Here is a 22,745-nt window from a genome sequence, read left to right on the forward strand (position 1 = left end):
AGAAACATTGAGACTGGGCAGATGCCCAGCTTATTGTCCCCCACTGCTGCTCTTGGCTGTGCCTCCTGGGGAGGGCAGAGTGGTGTGCCGCTCAGGAGACGAAGCTCCTGGGGACAGGTTAGGGAGCATCATTCTGGTCCTCCATAAAGGCCACCTGTGATCTGGGGTCTTTTCTCCACCCTGACGAGCTGAATGAAATGGAAGTGTAAATAGAGAGTCTAAACTATCTCCACAGTTCATATTCTTTCCAGGTCAAAATATTACTTGTTATTATTATTATTTTCATCTCAAATTTGTACAGTCATCAAAACAAAATTCCTTCAACCTGTGGCTTGCTCCCCTCCTGTGGTTCCCTCGGAGGGAGGCTGCTGACAATTCACAGACTCACTGTGGCGTTTCATGGGGGCTGGAGCTCAGAATCAAACATAAGACCTTTTGACTCATGTAGCAGGAGTCCCAGCATGAAGCTACTCTGTGATCAACCTGGGATTCCATATTCACTCTCTGCAAGGAGAGTGGCCACGTGATAGCTGAGAGCAAAGGAGACAGCACTGCAGGACCCTCAGGAAGGATCAGAGGCTTGGAAGGGGGCCCCGAGCCCCTGAGAGTGGGAGTGTAGTTGAAGAAGTCATGTCCACCTCCAGGTGTCCGTGGGCTGGGTGGCCAAGAGACCAGGGCTGCATTCAGAAGATGCACCAGCATGGAGCCAGCTGGTGCTTTTGCTGTGGTTTCTTCCTTCAAAGGTGGTCTGTGATTATAGGGTTTTGTGGCTGGCCACCCCCTCCGTTCCCTCCTGGCCAGGAGGCAGGAGGGGCTAAGAGGAGGTCACCTGCCTCATTTACAGAGAGGCTGATCCAATTGGGAAATCCCAGCAGGATTGCTAACTGTTTTCCCAAAAGACACAGATCCCACAGCATGGCACTCCCATATCCTATTCCCAGGGATCTGCCTGCATTCTGCTGAAAGCCGATTCTCTGTTCAGATAGCTGTGGATTAGAAGTATTTCAAATTTCAAAATGTTGTCAAATACACTCTTAATTGCTCCATTAATGATGTTCTACCTAAAGAGGAGTAAAAAATTGAGCTAAGCATCCCCCAAAAGAAAAAAAACCCAGTAGGATTCTTGATTGCTAGCCACACAAACCAACTTTTATTGAAGTATAACATACATACAGAAAAGTACACAATCCAAAGTGTACAAAGAATTTTCACAAACTGGACACACCCACGTAACCAGCAACCAGATCAACACACAGAACATTCTAGAAGCTCCCCTTGTGCCCTTCTGGTTCCCATCCTCCAAAGAGTAACTAATATTCCCTACTTGCGACAGCATGGGTTAGCTTTGCTGAGTTTGGCCCTTGACATAAATGGAATCACGTAGTATGAACTTGCCCTATGTCGTGAGCCTCACACCATGCTGTGGGGTCGAGCTGCAGGATCGTTATTCCCACTGCTGCCCAGGATTTCACTGTGTGAATACGCCAGAATTTGTTTATCCATTCAACGTGGGCACTGGAGTGCTTTCCGGCTTTGGGTTATTCCGAATAGCGCTTCTATGAACACTCTAGTACTTTTCTCTTGGTGAACACATATACACATTTCTGTAAAGTACGCACCCAGAAATGGCGTTTTAAGATCATATGATATGTACATCCAACCCAGGCTATTTCATGGAATAAGAAATTTACTGGATGGAGCTTGGAGGCTCAAAGAATTGACAGAAAGCTAGAAAGAAAGAGACCTAGGAGGATGTGGGGGGTGGGGCAAGATAGCTAGTGGGGCCGAGGAATGGACTGGGAATGGTCTACTCAGCACTCTGCCGTCCCGGGTCACTGTTAGCCATGGGCACAGAATCCCTGCAGCCGGCCAGGCTTAGATGCCTCCCCTTCTGGGCCAGTGCAGCCCCTGGATCACCGCAGCTCCCATAAAACCAGTCTCAGCATCTTCTCATTTCTCGGCCACTTGCTCCAAGCTCATAGGTCCAGGCCAAGGAGTCCAGGCAGTTCACATCAGGCCACTGGCCCCTCCTTGGCCGGCCTGGTGCTGGAAAGGGGGTACACCTGAGAGACAGGGAAGACCTCCCCCTTTCAGCATCCACAGTGAAAGGGAGTACTATTGCATCCCACTAAATGTACATGTAAGGGATGATTCCCTCCCCGTAGGAAGGGGGGTCAGATGCTGGACAGCCAAACTGCGAACACAAAGTGACAACAGTCCACAGCGGGTGCACCCACTTTGGTTCACTTCCTAGTGAGTGGCTAGCAGGGCGAGGGGCTCATCTATCTGTTTGGGTATCTTGGAGCCCAAGTGCATGACCTTGCCTTTAGGAAGAGGGCAGTGAGTTCAGGGACATTTTAGAAGGGACAAACCAAAAAGACGAAAAAGCATCTCACAGAGGAAGGTAAGGGAGAGAAGAGGAAAAGGAAAAAGCAAGGGACAGAGGGGAGGGACAAGAAAAGTGAAAACCAAGGAGAGAAAGTCTGGAGGAAGGCGAGAAGCACTGTTTCTTCCTGATCTGATTTAGCCAGCTTCCGTGCTTGTCCCACTTTCTCATGTTCTCTGATGTGCTTTTATGAATTGTGCTTTGCTTAATCAGGTTAATGATGTTGACATGGACCACAGAAGAAAGAGCTCCTGGTCACCGAGATGGGGAAGGGTTTGAAGTCTGATGATCACACACAGCCACACAATTCTGCTCTCATTAGAGCGTACAGCTTCCTAACCTCACTGGTGATACCTGTGAGCTTTAATGAAGTGAAGAATCACTTCCAACAAAAGAGGCAGAGAATAAAAATGCACTAAAACCATTTGCAAGGTGGCAAGTTATTAATTGATCTGAAATTATATTTGGCTCCTTGTGGGCAATTCTACATGAGTCCTCCAACCACGGTGTCTTTGAAGTCATGCATTCCTGCCAGTGTTATATTGGAGCTTTTAGCAATTTGTTTTAAATGATAATCAGAGCTTCCATCTATGTACACCTCTCTGTGGCCTCCCAGAGAGAAAGGTGGGAGGAGTAATTACCATTATCCCCAGTTAGCAGGTTAGAACATTCCAGGCCCATGATGGTTTGTCCCATATCATGCAGCTAGCTGCTGTGAGAGCCAGGGAGGACACCAATGGAAGGGCACAAACTTGGACAGGGAGCTCTCTGCCCCCGTGGTTTACTCTCTTTCATCATTTTTGTTTTAGGCAGGGCGTGCAAATTGGTCTCAGAAAACCCAAGGGCTGTCTAGTCTTTCACTGGGGCATCCACGTATCTGTCTTATCGTTTTCCACAAGCTATTTAGGCCCAGCGTGCCTTCTCCTGGCAAAGATGAGGAGAGAAGTGTGCTGCACTTATTTATACTAGAGAGAGATAGAACGAGCAAGCGGGAGAGGGAGAGGGAGACTCTCAAGCAGCCTCCCCGCCGAGCACGGAGTCCGACACGGGGCTGGATCCCAGGACCCTGAGATCACGACCTGAACCGAAATCAGGAGTCGGCGCTTCACCCACTGAGCCACCCAGGCGCCCCTCAGTTTTCCTCTCTTTAAAACAGACAGACCTACTCTCGTGATAGTTATTAATTGCTGGGGCATTAAATAAGTGAATACGGTCAATGCTCAGATCATGGGTGGTGCAGAGAGATTTGCTGCCCTGTGGCTCGCTCCTCTGGGGCAGGAACCACTCTGGTGACACCCCACGGGGCGCCGTACTGCACCCAAACAGGTCCCTACTAGTGCACCCAGGACAGAACTATGGAGGAGTCAGAGAAGGAGAAGCAGGAAGACGGGACATGTGGAGGGGGGACAGTGCCCTTGGCTGGTGCGGCCGGAGCGCACAGACAGCTCCCATGGTGTGCACGGACAGTGCAGCTTGCTACAATATTCCCCCAACATCGACATTTGTAGAAGGACCCTCTCCAAAGTGGTCGAGGGTAATCAGTGGGAAACAGGGACCTGTGACCTTGCAGAAAAGACACACATTGGGAAAGCCGTCTGATGCTGTGGATGATTTCCTTTCTAACAGGATGATGGAAGAGCAGGAGATAGAGAACTTCCAGATGAAAACGTGATCCACATATCTCAGTGGGTCCAAATGCTCTAATTTGCTACTGAATTATTGGGAATGGGGGGCGGGAGGGACGTAGTTTTCCTTTCCCATAAATTAGCCACTGAAATGTATGAGCTCGATGTCCTGAAGAGGGAATCGAGGCTTTAAAAAATTAAACCCTTAACCCCATACTTATTTTTACTTGGCACGTGTTATTTGGCTACGAAAATGTCTATTTGCCAGTGATGGAAATGCCATGAGAATGAAAAGAAGGCGTGACATGGAACACAACTAAGAAAAGCAGCGGAGGAAGGTGGCCCTGGCCATCCCGGTTGGGGAGCGGGGCGGGTGGCTGGGACTCCCTAGGGCCAAGAGCATGCGGTCTCTGCCAGGGAATTATGGACAGAAAAAGAGCCACGTCATCACCAACGGAGTCAGAGGATGGTACAAAAGAACTTCTTCTCTCGGAAGGGGTTTTCTGACGCAGGCACTGGTATGATGAGAGGGTCTTCACGCACGTGAGCTTCACAGTAGGCCAGGAGATCCGCGGCTGCCTGGGAGACCTGCAGGGGACACAGCACGGGTACTGGGTTAAAAGCCAGTTCACGGTGGGTCCAGCACAGAGGTGTCCATGTGGACACGGCCAAGGATAAGGCCATTCCCAGCCTGGAGACAGGGTCTGTGCAAACCCAAGGAGACAGGGTTTGAAACATGCCTGGGTGGAAAGAGGTCTGGCCTGGGGGTGCTAGATCAACCTCCAGAGAGGAATAAGAAGGTCCAGACATCCTTGCTCTACTCTCAGTTGAGTGATGAGTGGAGGCTCCAGGCCAGTAGCTTCACAATTGCCCTGCTAAACCATGTCTAGATGAATAAAGCTGAGAACCGGGCCCGGCCAAACCAGTGATTGTGTTTATTATTAATTGTTTGACTGCAATCCACTCTCATGACCAGCACAGAGAGACACTTCATTCTCCCCAAGAGAACACATATTATTAGCATATTATATAGATTACATACATGAGCTACGTACTCTTAGCACGTGTCTTAACTCACAATGGCCATTCCCCTGTGCAGGGAGTTGCTGCTGACCAGAAATCTCCTTCCCCTCCATTTTCCTTCCAGTCTTACCTGAAGCCTGAGGATACATGGTGGTGGTGCCCTGAACTATCCTCCTTGTTCAAGCCCAGGGGTTCTAGAGGAGGAGTTGGGTGGGAGCCGGCAGAGGGCCGAGACGCCTTCCCTAATAGGAAAATGAAGTTACCAGCTCGCTCCTTTCACCCGGGGTCTGGGTCATGTGCTCGGCAAATGAATGGCCTGTGCATTAATGCATCCTGCCAATTAGGTTGTTCTGTCTGCAAGGGCTTATTAGAGGCTACAGGCGGGGGTAAGTATACAGCAGTCAAATGAGATCCTTTCGGTACATTCAAAGTCTAAATCTTCCCTAGAATGTTAGAAACATTCCACAAATGAATGAAAAAATGTCTTTGAGCCTCCAGTGTATACAAGTCACACACATTCCCTCCAGGTTTTAAAGACTGACCTATCTTCCAAATTCCCAGAAATTCTTCTGATTTCCAGCCCAGACCTATCTGATTTAGCAGTAGCTGGAATCCTACAAATAATTCTGGTAGAGATGTATAAGACATCCTCCCCACCCCCAATAAAACTAGAGGTTGAACAGATGAGGCAAGCTCGGAGCGCCTGGGTGGCCCAGTCCGTTAAGCGTCTGCCTTCAGCTCAGGTCAAGATCTCAGGGTCCTGGGATCAAGCCCCGAGTTGGGCTTTCTGCTCAATCGGGAGCCTACTTCTCCTTTTCCCTCTCAAATAAATAAATAAATCTTAAAAAAAAAAAAAAAAAGAAAAACTTTAATATACCTCGGTTTACCTTTTGACATGATCCAGCTGGCCCAAAGCTAGCTTGCTAAATTGTAATTGCAGTGTGACCCTTCCCACGGGCCACACTTGTTCAGATGCTTAACATCCTTCGTGGGTGGATTTGAATAGTTCCATTTCCTGAGAGCGACCGCAAGGGGGCGCCCCACTGGGGGCTGCTGCACGGTGACCAGGATGTCAGACCAAGGCACTGGAAGAAGGGGCCCCAGAAATGTAGCTCTGGAGGTGCCATCCTCCAGTTACAAGACAGTCACAGGGATGAAAAGTAAGCAAAGCGTAGGGAATATAGTCAAATAGTATTTTAACAACACTGTATAGTGACAGATGGTAACTACACTTACTGTATTTTGTAATGTACAGAATTGTGGAATCACTGTTTCACACCTGAAACTAATATAACACTGTATGTCAGCTATAGTTCAATTTAAAACAACAATGAGGCTTTGTAGGACGGCTGGACGAAGGAGAGATGGGGCTGGGCTGTCCCGGCCTCCCATCCGTGTCTCTGCTGCCCACACAGCTCTGAGTCTATAGCACCCGAACAACTGAGCTGTTTGTGTCTGGCCTTTGCTAGTTTTCAGCAGATCTAATCTAGGGAATTTTCTATCACCTCTAAAGGTGATACTGCACTTGGTTCCACAATTTTTCTTTCAGGAAAACAGGCTGTTCTTCGATTGCCTCCTTTTGCTGCTGGTTTTAGGATCGCAGATGTGCTTGCTGAGTTAGAATGACAGTCCTCTGGACGGTGGAGTCCTGTCTGGTCACCTGTACAACGGGAATGAATACCTAATGGGGACTGTCTTGGTGCCAGGTAATAAGAGCCCAATTTAAGACCAAACGGGCAGATCTGGGTTGGTTCCATGCAATATTTATATCCTAGATGCCCTCGTTTTGTTGAAACAACACTCGAAGAGCGCGTAAGTCATCCTACAATCAAAGAATCAAGGGAGGTTTCCAGCTCAGCCGTCAGCCCCCTTATTTCACAGAGCGTGCGATGTTCCTTTATTTCCTGCATAAACAGAGTATTTGGATAACCCCCAAAGTTTGTTGTTATGTGATCTGTAAGGATAAATATAAGTAATGAACATCTTAATGAGTCTTACACATGAAAGGTGACATCCTGACACACAACTTAAGATCCAGGCATTACTTAACCCAAACCTGCTTGTTAGGTTGCGTGGGAGGTTTTTCTTAATCAGTCCTAGATTGATTTTTATAGTTGAAAGTTTCCTTCCACGCATATAAAATATGGGCTGCAGGCTTTGCCAAATTGCAGAAAACATCTGCCATCTTTGAAACAAAAAACATATGATTTGCTTTCAAAGAGAAAATTTTATTTGGGTTGGAAATTTAAAACTCCCTTACTGTTTACGCTTTCTCATCAAGCCTAAAGTCTGCTTTACCTAAAGACCTCTGTTATGAAATGCCCAGAGCCTCTCTGCCTCTGCTCCTTAGTATTGAACTGTTAGAAGACAACAGATGTTGAAAAGAATTGGCAGCCTGGGAGCAACTGTGGAATTTTACCATTGCATTTCAGAGTAAAAGAGGTGATTAAAACAGCCCAAGTTAGCACATAATCCTGTTAGTTACACTATAATTACAAGCTTCAATGATGGGAGAAAATGTTGCAATTACTATAGTCAAACTCTTCGACAAGACAGATGACATAATTACTATTCTGGCTGTGACACCCACTGCATTTATCCTTTGCATCTAAAGTAGAGCAACTCACACCTATTTCCCAGCAATCCTGGTCTATTTAATGATACTACTCGGAATCAATTTCAAGCATGTTTGATGGTTCTGCCTGTTCCTCCCTCCACCCCAAGAAAACAAAGCAGGATTATTGTCCAGAGCACAGCCAGGTTGCAGCCCCCATGGTGCAACAACAGTATCTTTTACAAGGTCAAACTCGGTGCGCGCTCCCAAGGGAACCCAGTGGAACCCTCAGGACATTACAGGAATTATACCTCACCTCTAAAGCCTGAGCAGACGTCACAGGGTGAATCCTTGTGCATTTTTTCTTTCTTCTGATGTCAGGAAGTATTCGAGATCAAAACACCAGTTCCTAAGCACACGCTCAAGATACTTGCTTATTATGATGCCATGAACCAAATGTTTGTGTCCTCCCCCACCCTAATCCAAACAGGGAAGCCTAAATCTCAATGTATTTGGAGGTGGGGTCTTTGGGAGGTAATCAGGTCATGAGGGTTGAACCCTTATGAATGGGATTAGTGCCCTTCTAAGAAGAGACACGCGAGAGATCTCTCTCCACCTGCCATGTAAAGTGGGAGAGATCTCTCTCCACCTGCTATGTAAGGTCACAGCAAGGAGGTGGCCACCTGTAAACCAAGAAGAAAACTCCCACCAGAACCTGACCACACTGGCACCGTGATCTTGGACTTCCCAGCTTGCAGAGCTGTGAGAAATGAATTTCTGTTGTTTAAGCCACAGGTCTGTGGCACTCTGTTATAGCAGTATGAGCTAGCTAAGTAAACATTTGGCTTCTAGTGGATCCCAGCAACTACTCTGTATTGATACAGATCAATATAGGCAATTTTCAATCGTTGGGTCCTAGGCCACAGATATAGCAGCTAGTTGGGAGTGGGGAAGGTTATCCCTGGAGGATACAAGGTGGGAGGGGGCTGGAAGATACATGGGAATACACGAATAATATAACAGAGAGTCCCTCTCTGAATTCTAAAGTCAAATGTTCATAATGGTGGATTAGCTATCATTGCATAAGGTTTTGTTGTTTTTTTTTTTTTCCCACATGAGAAATTGATTGCACAATGAGCGGTAAATCCAAGATACTTGCAAGAGAGTTTAGTATCTCCAGTTAACCTAACTAAGAGCTGATATTACATGGCCTTCACTGCTGGAAGAGCTAAGCCCTCACTGAGCTTGATTAGAATGATTAACCAGATCCACTGTGGACCTCAACCTAACCAAACCCTTTCAACAGGTTGGTACATGTCCTATATGATTCTGACCACCTCTTAGTTTTGACATATCCCAATTTTCCACAAAGGAACCCCTAATTCAATCATTTTGCAAGTTTACTGAAAAGAGTAATTTATTTGGTGACAAGAAGTAGTGAGTCACTCAAGAGGTTTCTGGGGTTTACTTAAAGGTGAAAGATGGATGTAACAAGAAGGTTCTAGGCTCCAGGGATTCTAGAAAGCCAGCGGCATCTCTTAGAGAGGAAGCGTTGGATTGTGAGTCAGGAAACAATGTCTCTGATCGAGCTGCACTCAGCTCTAATGAGCTGTGTCATTCTGGGCAAGACAAACACTCGGGCACTGAGCATCAGTCCTGTCAACGGGAATAGCAGTAGCTGCTGGTCTGTGATGAAGCGACATAATGGATGCTATTATATATACGGCATATTATTATTTCATTATTCATTTGGCTCCTTTCTGGGAGGGCGTTGAGAAACAGACATGAGGAAGTTTCTCAGAAATTATTAGGGCAACTGGATGCCCACAGTGCCCCGAACCCAAATCCTCATGAATTGGAAGTGTCCCTCACCTTTTTCAAACACACCTTTTGTCTTCTTGTTTTCCTGCTTATGTTCTCTTCTTTGATTTAATTCAAAGATTTTTCTCCTTTGATCTGACAGCTATTCTAGAATCGCTCATTCCTAGCCCCGTCTTTGAATTTATTTCTAAATCTGACTGTAGACAGTTACCATCTGAATCGGTCTGGGTGAGAGCTATGAACGTTTCTGGGAGAGGATGAGAAACCGAAGAGAAGGTTTAAATTGCTAAAGTAGCAGAAGGAGCAACGAAGGGGTGGGACCTAGAGTTCAGACTGGACACGTCGGAAAGGCAAAATCTGTTCGCACTGCCTTGACCTTGGGCTGGGTCACAGGATGTCATTTATATTTATTTTCTTTTAGACATGTCATTCTTTCAACCTTCACATCATTTATCATCTTGATTATATCCCTTCCCTGGACTTCTCCGGACGCTTTTAATTGGCTGTGAGTGACCTATCAGAACACGATGGACTCCCTGATTTTGTTCTTTTTCAATTTTCCACAGGAAACACCATGGTATTTGAGCCTCACTCATCTTCTGTTTTAACAACAAGTAGCTTTCACTTTAGAATCTTCTCATTTGGCTTCGGAAAACACAGCGTGTTTTATCTTGTAGAGAAATGAAACCATAAAGAACACATGTTCTTTTAAAAGAACTCACAAACTGGCAGCACTGTCATGACTCCTAGAAGGGCTAGAAAAAAAATAAGGGTAAGACACATGAAAGACTTATCTGTGAGAAGAATATGAGGAAAACTGGTTCAAATATAAATGTGAAGCGAGAGCCAAAAGGCTGACACCCAAAGGTCTGTCCCAGCAAACTTCTGCACACTTACTATTCGGTTCCACTCAACAGCTCTGTGTTATCCATGCTGATGGGCAGAACCAGTAGAGAAGATAAACCTGACCTCATTTACACTTAAATTTGGAATATAATTTATGATTTTTATGCAGTGTGTTTCCATGAAAATATGGTCATATTTTGCATTTGGCTACTGGTCCCTAAGGGAATGAGGAGGAAGATATAGATTGTATACAAAATGGACAGTGTACATGCAGATAATGTGGGGGTGAGATCCTATGTGGGAAGGACAGAAAGGGTCTCTTTTTCTGCTTACTATACCACATGGTCACCTCGCATGGCACCCTCTTCCCCCTTCACATATCATCATACCATATAAATGATAATAAAATCAGAGGAGGGAGTGAGTAATTGGGTCCTCAGGGGATGGTGGCATCTCTGTGGAAGAGGTGATTCCAATGAAGAACTTTAATTTTGAAACAGCTTTATTGTCTTTACAATAATAATCCTTATTTACTTGTAAAATTGCCAAAAAAGTTCAAAGCTGGAAGCAAAAATCAACTGCCACTTGGAGACAGTGCTTTGGTGAACATCTTTTCCGATATCTTACTTATTCATCTTTCTACATACAATTTCATATACTGTTCTGTAACATGCTTTTTTGTTAACTCAGTACCCACAGATGTATGTCATTGTTTAGGATGATAATGAAGTGTAGCACTGTCTCTACCTAACTTACTTAACCAATACCTATTGATGGACAGTCGAAAATTACAATTTGTCGACATTATAATAGGGCTCTGATGAAATTCTTACTTCCCTTCATTATTTGTGAGATAGTCTCTGGATAAATTTCTAGAAGTGAGAATACTGGGGTCAAGAGTATGCACAATAAACATTTTGATACATACCCCAAACTATCCTTCTATATCAGTGTCCACTCCAACCATCAAAAACCTCTCACTTCACGGCCGATGAATGACAGTGGATTTCATCAAAGATTAAAAACATCAACAGTCTTACAGTAGCCAAGATATGGAAGCGATCTGAGTGTCCATCAATAGATGAATGGATAAGGAAGATGTGGTATATATATATATATCTACACAATGGCATATTCCTCAGCCAAATAAAAGGATGGGATCATGCCATTTGTGACAAGAGGGTATTATGCTAAATGAAATAAGTCAGACTGAAAAAGACAAATACCACATGATTTCACTCATATGTGGAATAACAAAAAGCAGCAGAGTCAACGAGAACAAACTGATGGTTACCAGAGGGGATTGGGCAAAATGGATGAAGGGGAGTGGGAGATTCAGGCTTCCAGTTATGGATTGAATAAGTCAAGGGAATAAACGGCAGAGCATAGGAAACATAGTTAATGGTACTGTAATAGTCTTGTATGGTGACAGATGGTAGCTACACTTGCGGTGAGCACAACATTACATATAGAGAAGTTGAATCACTATGTTGTACACCTGAAACTAATGTCACATTGTGTGTCAACTATACTAAGACAAAAACAACTGTATGGGTCTCGATGTGTGTGTGTGTGTGTTTTTAAGCAGATCATAATGTTGTTTTGAGCATAATTCTTTTATTATTTATGGAGGTAAATGTCCCTTCATATATTTAACCATTTATATTTCTCCATTTTAAACTGCCTAGTCATTTGTACAGTTAAAAAAAAGAGGATCTTTTCTTATTGACTTTTCAGAGAAATTTCAGAGAGGTTTAGAGAAATTAACCCTTTGTTACACAAGCGCAAATGTATTTATTTTGTTGATTGGAAATTTTTACCATATTGAATTTTTTAAAATACAGTCAAAACTTTTATGTTATGAACTGTGGATTTTGTGGTATATTTGGCCTTCCTGAATATTTATAAAAACAGTTGTTCCTATTTTCCTAGTACTTTTATGGTTTTATTTGTTATATTTAAATCTTCGATCAGGGGCGCCTGGGTGACTCAGTCTGTTAAATGTCTGCCTTCAGCTCAGGTCATGATCTCGGGGTCCTGAGATGGAGTCCTGCGTTGGGCTCCGTGCTCAGCTGGGAGCCTGATTCTCCCTCTCACTCCACCCCTCCCCTCCAAATAAATAAATAAATAAAATCTTTTAAAAAAATAAATCTTTGATCAAAGTTAGGGACTGAACCATGTCCCCCAAACTCGTATGTTGAAGCCATAAACCCTAATGTGACTATTTGGAGATATGGCCTTCAGGGAGGTAATAATTAAGGTTAAATGAGGTAAAAAAAAAAAAAAGGGGGTGGGATTCCCTAATCTGATAGAATTGGGTATGTTTAAAAGAAGAACAAACACCAGAAAGCTCTCTCTTCCCCTGAGCACAGAGGGAAGGCCATGTGAAGACATGGTGAGAAAGACAGAGGCCTCACCAGACATCAACCCGACTAACACCTTGATCTTGGACTTCCAGGCTCGAGAACTGTGAGAAATTAAATTTCTGTTGTTTAAGCCACAGAGCCTGTGTTGTTATGGTAGCCCAAGCAGACACATACAATCCATCTGAAGTTCTCTGTATAAAATTAGTGATGTATGCAGCTTTATTTATTTTCCAAAGGGCTAGCAATTTCCAGCAACATTTATAAATAATGTGTTCTCCACTGATTTGAGATACCATCTGGATCATATTCCAAATTCCTAGTACATTTGGATCTATTTAGGACTTCCTATTCTGTTCTATTGATCTAATTATAAAGCTTTAAATACTCTGATTTTATAATAAACTTTAATACCTCACAGGAAATTTCTACACATCTTCTTCTTTGAACACAGATATTTAAAAAAATTCCTGGATACTCTCACACATTTATTCATCCAATTGAACTTTAGAATAGTTTGAAGTTTGCTTTCTCCAAAAACAGAAATAGAATTTTGATTAGATCTGTGTTGAATTTATATATTAATTTACAGAGAATAGACATTTTTACAATATTGACTCTGCCTATTCAAGAAGAAGGTGTCCACTTTCCTTTATCCAAATTGCCTCCACCTTCCTTCTTTCAAGTCTTTTATGCCCTTTTATGTTTTGAGTGTTTGTTAAAAAATACACGTCTTACACATTTACATATGGCATTCTCAAAGTCAATTTCATTGTTTAAGAGATGGTTTAAAAAGGATACTGAGGCTGACATTTACTCATACTATTACCACCATTTTACTGCACTATGGTCAAGGAATGTGGTATGAACCATTTCTACTTTTTAGAATATATTAAAATGTTCCCTGATTGGTACTTACAGAAAAGTGTTCTTATTATTTTCTGGAAAAAGATATATGTCCCATCATCCATCTACCTATCAATCAGTCAATCAATCAGATCAACCTAATTAATTTTATTATTAGTATATGCTTACCTCTCTTTTATCTAGTTGATCCACCGAAGACTAGGAAAGACATGCTATACTCTTACACAACTTGTCCATGTTGACATTTTGTGAGATTTTTCTTTGTCTATTTTTGTTACAATTAGATCGAATGGTAAGACTATGTTTAGCTTTATAAGAATCTGCCTTCCAAAATGGCCGTACTATTTTGCATTTCCACCAGCAACAAATGAGAGTTCCTATCCCTCCACATCCTTGTCAGCATTTACTTTTGTCAGTTTTTTGGATTTTAGTCATTCTAATAGTTGTGTAGTGATATCTCATAGTTCTTTTAATTTGTAATGCTCTAGGGGAATATGATGTGGAGCATCTTTTCATATGCTTCTTTGCCATCTGTATATCTTCTTTGGTGAGATGTCTGTTCAGACCTTTGGTTTATTTATTTTTTTAAGATTTTATTTATTTATCAGAGAGAGAGAGAGCACACAAGCAGGGGGAGCAAAGGCAGAGGGAGAAGCAGGCTCCCTGCTGAGCAAGGAGCCCCACATGGTACTCAATCCCAGAATCCTGGGATCATGACCTGAGCCGAAGGCAGACGCTCAACCAACTGAGCCACCCAGGCATCCCCTTTGATCTATTTTTTTTAATGGGGTGGTTTGTTTTCACATTGTTGAGTTTTAAGAGTTCTTTGCATATTTTGGATACCAGTCCTTTATCAGATATGTGTTTTGCAAAGGTTTCTCCCAGTCTCTGGCTTGTCTTCTCATCCTCTTAACAGTGTCTTTCACAGAAAAGTTCTTAATTTGAATGAAGTCCAGCTCATCATTTTTTCTTTTGTGGATTGTGCTTTTGGTGTTATAGCTAAAAACTAATTGCCAAACCCCAAGGTCACCTAGATTTTCTCCTGTGGCTTTCCTCTAGAAGTTTTATAGTTCTGCCTTTTATGTGATCCATTTTGAGCTCTTTTTTGTGAAAAGTATAAGGTCTGTGTCTAGGTTTATTGTTTTGCATGTGGCCATCTAGTTGTTCTCACAACATCTGTTGAAGAGACTATCTTTTCTCCATTGTATTGCCTTTGCTTTTTTGTCAAAGGTCAGTTGACTATATTTATGTGGGTCTATGTCTGAGCTCTCTATTCTGTTTTATTGATCTCTTTGTCTATTCTTTTGTCAATATCACATTGTCTTCATCAGTGTAGCTTTATAGTAAGTCTTGAAGTTGGGTAGTGTCAGTCTTCCAACTTCTTCAATATTGTGTTGGCTATTCCTTTCTTTTTTTTTCTTTTTTTCCCTTCTCCATATAAACTTCAGAATCAGTTTGTCAGTATCAACAAGGTTTTTAATGGTAGTGTCCTGAATCTGTAGATCAAGTTGGGAAGAACTGACATCTTAAGAATATTGAGTCCTCGGGCGCCTGGGTGGCTCAGTTGGTTGGGCGACTGCCTTCGGCTCAGGTCATGATCCTGGAGTCCCGGGATCGAGCCCCACATCGGGCTCCCTGCTCGGCAGGGAGTCTGCTTCTCCCTCTGACCCTCCTCCCTCTCATGCTCTCTGTCTCTCATTCTCTCTCAAATAAATAAATAAAATCTTTAAAAAAAAAAAAAAAAGAATATTGAGTCCTCCTATCCATGAACATGGAATGTCTTTATTTATTTAGATTTTCTTTGATCTCTTTCATGAGTTTTGTAGTTTTTCTCATATAGACCTTGTACATATTGTAACCAGTGGTTAAAAAACAATTGATAGGAGATGGTGAAGGTGAATGGATTGAATCTGAAGCAATAGTTGTAGACCCTGAAATCAACTGTGTTGAATTCGATGGGGAGAAAAGTTGTGATCAATGTGGCTTATGATACAGGAAAGAGGGTGGGTCCTATTTCTGTTAGAGTTGGACCTGTGATAGTTGCAAGTTAATGCACAGCATAGTAGCTCTGGAGAAATTTGGGCCAGGAAAGTGGACTATTCAGTTGAAGCAGCTTAGTCTCAAATAACACTTGTCCCAAGTGATATTAATATAATACAATCTTGCAAACCAAAGCCCATTGGTAACCTGCACTTGAGAAGATGGTTTTCTTTCTAGGTAGAATTGTATGATCAAACTAAGATTAAGTTTTTCTTAAACACTAGAATGCCCAAAGCACCAATCTAATGAAAAATACACAGCAATGACTAGAATAACCCCAAACTTTGGGAGTAGAGAAAAGAACACCACAATGGGCTGGTGTAAATTCTTTGTCAGATTATGCTTGCTTATATTCAACCCATGTTAGGGTCTAACTTTTGGAATAAAAGGTCATGTTGAAGGAAGTAGACTCTCAGGTCATTCCTATGGAAGAGTTCACCCTCTGCCTCACTGGTGACATTCACTCTACAAGACACCTAATATTCTTTTTGCTGCAGCTGTTGATGTTTATATATTCCATGAACGGACACAGATGGGCAGAGATCTCTTTAACCATTTGGTACCTAATGGAGTAAAAATGTCTGACGCCCAAATCTGAAGTCTATAAAGAGTAAAAATTGAAAAGACTGATGACCCTATTGTACTAACAGATAAAGAATCCAGAAGAATTCCAAGACTGAATTGATCTAGAAACCATAACCTGGTAAAGACTTTGGATACCAGTGATAGCTTCCTGAGGCAGATGACCTTTGGAGTGATGGCTCAGAGAGACTTTCTGTGGTGAGTGAAGTGCCTGGCTCTCACTAGCTTCTAAAAGATGGGAAAAAGAGACTGGGCAAAATGGCACTATCCTAGTAATGTTGAAGATCTGGGGGTGAGTGGTGCTTTGACAGTGCCTACGAAGAATGCATCAAGTCCAATCTTGTGCAGATATTAGAGGGCATGCCAATATTTATTCCTGATGGACATGAACTCCTCTAGCATAGCAGACTCAACTGTACTAAAGCTTGTTGGCTCTGAAGATTCTATGGTGATTGAAGCTGGATTGGAAGCAAACTTTGTATTGAAAAAAAATTTGTTAAAAAAAATTTAAATTTTGGTAAAACACACATAAAATTTACCATCCTAACCACTTTTAAGTGTACAGTTCGGTATTAAGTATATTCACATTGTTGTGCAGCCTACACAACAGAACTCTTTCATCTTGCAAAACAGAAACTCTGTACCCATTAAAAAACAACTCCCCATTCCCTCTCCCCCAGCCCCTGGCAACCACCACTCCACTTTCTGTCCCTATGAATTTGACTATTCTGGGTATTTCATATAAGTGGAATCATACAGTTTTTGTTCTTTTGTGACTGGCTTAATTCACTTAACATAATGCCCTCATGGTTCATCCATGTTGTAGCCTGTGTCAGAATGTCCTTCCTTTTTAAGGCTGAAAAATATTCTATTGTATGGATATACCACAATTTGTTTATCCATTCATCTGCCGATGGACACATAAGTTGCTTCTACCTGTTGGCTATTCTAAATAATGCTATGAACTGAATGTACAAATCTCTTAGAGACCCCGATTTCAGTTCTTTGGGATATATACCCAGAAGTAGAATTGCTGGATCATATGGTAATTGTATTTTTAATTTTTTGAGGAACTACTATACTATAGCTTTCTATCACGGCTGCACCATTTTACATTCCCACCAACAGTGCACAATAGTTCCAATTTCTTCACATCTTCACCAACACTTGTTATTTTCTGTTCTGTTTTGTTTTGATAGTAGCTATCCTGATGGATGGGAGGTAATGAAAAAGGTTTTTAACACTAAATGTTGTTATTCTAGTCCCCTCTCTTCTGTGGTAGAGCTCGTTGCTACTGCTGGGACCCTTAGAACGCAAGAGAGAGCCCAAAGAGACAGCTGGATGAAGTCCACTGAAGTGGCCCTAGCAGCTCAGTACAAAGTTAGGGACCTCACAAGGCAAGAGTTTGGACATCCGCCAAAAAGCAGGGCCTTTGTTTCATAGCCCTGATCAAAAAAGGTGCTCCTGCAGGTGTTGCTTATTTGTGATGTATGAGCCAGTGTTTATAGCTGTAGGTTTCCTATGCCCTTTTAGGGGGAACAAGGCCTGTGATGCATGGTCTGCCTCACATGACCCTGTTTCTATGATATTGATTTGTATCTCCTTTACTGAAATCCAATTATTGGAAATGAAATAATATTGCTAAAGAAGCACACATTTTACATTATATTTGACTTTCTGCATAATTGGGAATAGTATTTATGTTGCCTAGCACAGAAATGACCCCTTGGCTAGTAGAGAATTCTTTGCAGAACTTTAGAATTTTTACATAATCTTAGGCTGGCCACTTCTGAACTGTGTGATGCATTGTTGTCCAGACTGATATTTCTGCCCTTTGTAGGTAGGGCACTGTGGTTTAATGATTAGACTCGAGGTTCGGGGTTGGGATCCCCACTTAATCACATATTTTGTTCTTCTTTCTCAAGATTGCTGTGGCTATCTTTCTCAAGATTGCTTAGGCCCACATGTGGGCCTAAGTTTTCTTGTCTGTGAATTGTGGTATGAGCAGCACCAATATCTTAGGGCTGGGGTGAGGATTCAAGCACTTAACACCTATTGTTAGGGGCATGTGTCCCAAATGATTACTTTCTTTGCCTGCATATTTAATGGGCTTTTCCTTTACTTTTGAGAGTAAGGAACCTCAGCAGGTATATGTGTCTCAGGGCTTATTATTTTCTATTATAGTCCTTCCTGGAACATGATGAGCTGTTTGGATCTGCAGATTTAAGTCTTCCTTTATTTAATGAAACCTTTTTTATATTCTCCCCTTAAGAGTATTTTTTATTCCATTTGTTCTCTCTGCCAGGAACATCAGCATCCAAATGTTGGAATGTTGCTGCCAGTCTTTATTTCTATCACCCTCTCTCTAACTGCTTTGATCTGACTGTTCATCTTTTCTTTTGCATTATGTATGAGTTTCTGAAGCCTGTGCCCCATGTCATTAATTTGGTTTTCTAGAGCATATGTTACACTCTTTGCTCCTTCTAATGATATTCCCCATCCCCCCTCAACTTCTTTCCTTAGTTTTCCACCTCCCTTTCTAACTCATTGTTTTATCTCCTCTTTGAGCTAGTGTTTCATAGATTCTGTTTGCTGTACATTTCTGGAGACTCTAAAGCAGTTACCTAAAGTTTTCTTTGGTTTTCTGGAAGACAACTTTTTCCTAAATGAATGCTTTTCTTTGGTTTTCTGGAAGACAACTTTTTCCTAAATGAATGTGTCCATCGGCAGATGAGTGGATAAACTTATGTGTCCATCAGCAGATGAATGGATAAACTATTCTAATTCCCTTTTTTCTAAGCTTTTTGGCTTACTGGTCTTTTATATGCTATAGTCCGATTCTTGATTTTTTTTGGCAGTATGTTTACATAGGTCCATAAAATTTGTATGGAACCACAAAAGACCCCGAATAGCCACAGCAATCTTGAGAAAGAAGAATAAAGCTGGAGGCATCACAATCCTAGATTTCAAGATACTTTCAATACTACAAAGCTTTGGTGATCAAAACAGTATGGTATGGGCACAAAAATAGACACAGAGAACAATGGAACGGAATAGAGAGCCCAGAAATTAACCCACACTTAAATTATTAATTAATCTATGACAAAGGAGGCAAGATTATACAATGGAGAAAACACAGTCTCTTCATCAAACAGCGCTGGGAAAACTGGACAGTTACATGCAAAAGAATGAAACTGGACCACTTTCTTACACCATACACAAAAATAAACTCAAAATGGATTAAAGACCTAACTGTGAGACTCCAAACCATTAAACTCTTAGAAGAAAACATAGGCAGTAATTTCTTTGGCATCAGCCATAGAAATGTTCTAGATATGTCTCCTGAAGCAAGGGAAGCAAAAAGCAAAAATAAGCTGTTGGAACTACACCAAAATAAAAACCTTTTGCACAGCGAAGGAAACAATCAATAAAACTAAAAGGCAACCTACTGAGTGGAAGAAGATATTTGCAAATGATATATCTGATAAGGGGTTAGTATCCAAAATATATAAAGAACTTATACAACTCAACACAAAAAACCCCCCAATAATCCAATTAAAAAATGGGCAGAGGACCTAAATAGGCATTTTCCCAAAGAAGACATACCAATGGCCAACAGACACATGAAAAGATGCTCAACATCACTCATCATCAGGGAAATGCAAATTAAAACCACAATGAGGTATCACCTCACACCTGTCATAATGGCTAGAATCAAAAAGACAAGAAACAACAGGTGTTGGCGAGGATATGGAGAAAAAGGGAACCATTGTGCACTGTTGGTGGGAATGCAAACTGGTGCAGCCACTGTGGAAAACAGTATGAAGTTTCCTCAAAAAATTAAAAATAGAATTACTATATGATCCAGTAATTTCACTACTGTTTACCCAAAGGAAACAGAAACACTAATTTGAAAATATGTATGCACTCTTTGGTTTTGTTTTGTTTAAAGGATTTACTTATTTATTTGAGAGAGAGAGAGCAAGAGAGAGAAAGCAGGGGAAGGGGCAGAGAGAGGGGGAGAGAGAATCCCAAGCAGACTCATGCTAAGTACAGAGCTTGATGTGGGGCTTGATCTCATGACCCTGAGATCATGACCGAACCGAAATCAAGAGTCAGATGCCTAACCGACTGAGCCACCCAGGTGCCCCTGCTGTACTGCTTTTAAAAAGTAATACTGCAAAATTGGAAATAAGGGAAATGCCCCAAGGATAGGAGATAGTTAAATAAATTATTGTACATCAGGTAATGGAGCAAAAAGATAGTAAAAATGACATTTCAGGAGAGTATTTACTGATCTGGATATGTCATCACAATATACTATTTGGTGATAAGTCAGGTTGCAAAACATAATCACCACAATTTTATAAAAAGAAAAATAGGCAAATAGCTAGATGGAAAAAACATGGAAATGTAGTAGTTATAAATTATTTAAATTTTCTTCCTTATACTTTTATTTTCCAACATTCTCTAAAGTAAATGAGTACCATTTTTATGAACAGAGAAATAATGTTATTTTTAAAACAGGAATTAAAGCCCTCAGAATAGGGTACCTACTTTCTTAGTCTCACTCGAAGCTTCTGGATGTTCTCTCTCTCTCTTTACAAGCCTTACTCACACTACATGCTTCTAGATAAATCCAACTTACTCTCGTATCTTTATGGCTTGAAAAAAATTCTAAACAGAATAAACAGTATACGTAAAATATATCTTCAACACTTGCAAATTCAACTCTTGTGTCCTTGCGTTGTCTATACAATATTTCTTGATCACGTATTCCCTTTTCTTTTATTATTTATTAAAAGATTTTATTTATTTATTTGAGGAGGGGGGAGGAACAGAGGGAGAGGGACAAGCAGACTCCGTGCTGAGCGCGGAGCCTGATGCAGGGCTCGATCCCACAACCGGAGCCAAAATCAGGAGTCAGAAGCTCAACTGACTGAGCCACCCAGGTGGCCCTGATCATGTATTCTCTTTTCTTTTAAACACCAAATCACAAAACCTCAATGTCCAAGAGTAAATGGGAGTAATTCCTTTTTTTTCTAAGGCTATTCTGTCCCTTTTAAAACCCTTTTCTCCAAATTGTTCTTAACTGTTATGGAGAAGGATTGCGAGCGACTGTCATTATTTGTCATGATATGATTTCTTTTCTTCTACGTCAATAACTTCCCACACTAGTCTACTTCTGCTGTTGTCTCTTGGGCTTTAGCTTTTAGAGCATTCATCAACTGACATTGTTCTTTCTGCCCTCATTTTTTAGTAGTCTATCGAATGCAAGTTGATATAAAACTGGGTTGATCTATCTGTCAGCAATCAGCATATCAAGCCCGTGTTGACAAAATTAGTCTCAGCCGAATGACAGCCCTATTAGGGATTGTTAGCACATCCCACAGCTGTTTGAGTCATCTGCCACAGGCCTTAGAGCAAATGAGAGAGAGAGAGAGAGAGACTGAGCATAGTCGCTTGGCAAGTCTGTCAGCGGTTTCCTGGTCCCAACTGAGAGTTAGGTTTGCTAAAAGGCGTGGTCCCCCTGCAGAGCCCACCAAGTCACAGCCCCTGGGACTGGCCCAACGTCAACAATTCCTCTTTCCCTGGGGCAGGAGAATCAAAGCACACTCAGCAGTGCCCAATAGAGGTAGGTTCCATAAGCCTTCCTGGGAGCCTGTGACCTGGCCCGCTCGGGACATCTGTACCTTCGCCACGGGACAACACCTTCTCCACAGCTGTTCTCCTCTGGGGCGGGGGGGTGGGGGGGGTGGGTGAAGGCGGGCGGGGACAAGCCGGCTCCGCAGACCATTTTCTCCACTTAAACCTCTTATGCTTTGCTCAGCTCATATCCGCCGTAACTGTTTGACAAATTTTCCCTGTTCGGTGATCAATGTCATTTATGTACTTTCCCAGTAGAATTTTATATAGCTCAAGCCTCTCATGGGTGAGAAAAAGAATAAGGCTCTGGGTATTCTTTTCCTGTGCACCAAAATAGTTTCCACGATAGTCATCTCTATGTGTTCTTTGTTTCTTTTTTAGGATCCTGAGTATTATTTTCCCAGCTTTTTGCTTTTTGGGATGCCATATGGGTTCTATGTGGAATCTTCTTTGTTCTTATGATACATGGCAAATATTTACTTTTTTTTTTTAGCAGCTGATCTAGGTTCTCAAAGAGAGCCCCCATCTTGGCTGGGAAATATCCTGAGAAGCTTCTAGGCCGGACAGAGAAGAATCCCATGGATGTTGGGAAGCAGGTGTGAGCTGGGGGAGGTACCCAACGAACATTAAAGGCATATAGGGAGGATGCTGAGGTGGTGGGGAGAGGGTCTCGGAAACCCAACTGTGTGTGGGCCTGAGGCCTGGCTGTGGGCTATGTATAAAGCCTCCCTCCTACGTCCCCTGCAAAATCTGGGACAAAGCCGATGTCGGCGCTGGTAGTTGTGTGCAGATGATGTTCTGGGGGGACAAACAGGACTTCAAGACCATAGTGGACATTTTGGCTCCAGCTTCCCTCCATGAACTGTCCAGACCTCTCTGAGTTGACCCTATTCCTTTTTCCTACCTTGGCAACCTGAACAACTGCTTCATGCAGTTCCTTTTTTTCCTCTTCTCACCCCCTTAAGAGTCATCCCCTTTATTCTCATGAGCTG

General features: G+C 42.2%; 1 protein-coding gene across 1 annotated transcript in view; it reads right to left on the reverse strand.

Annotated features, from left to right (window-relative positions):
• Positions 1–1,110: 1,110 nt before the first annotated feature.
• GNG4 (G protein subunit gamma 4) overlaps positions 1,111–22,745 on the reverse strand; it is a 66,342-nt gene continuing 44,707 nt past the window's right edge. The window contains exon 4 of the mRNA XM_031016834.2: positions 1,111–4,599. Coding sequence (XP_030872694.1) covers positions 4,471–4,599 — 129 coding nt within the window. The 3' untranslated portion in view covers positions 1,111–4,470. The remainder of the gene's footprint in view (positions 4,600–22,745) is intronic.

This window comes from Leptonychotes weddellii, chromosome 6 (assembly GCF_054177405.1).
Source record: "Leptonychotes weddellii isolate Sample4059 chromosome 6, ASM5417740v2, whole genome shotgun sequence".
Lineage (NCBI taxonomy): Eukaryota > Metazoa > Chordata > Mammalia > Carnivora > Phocidae > Leptonychotes > Leptonychotes weddellii.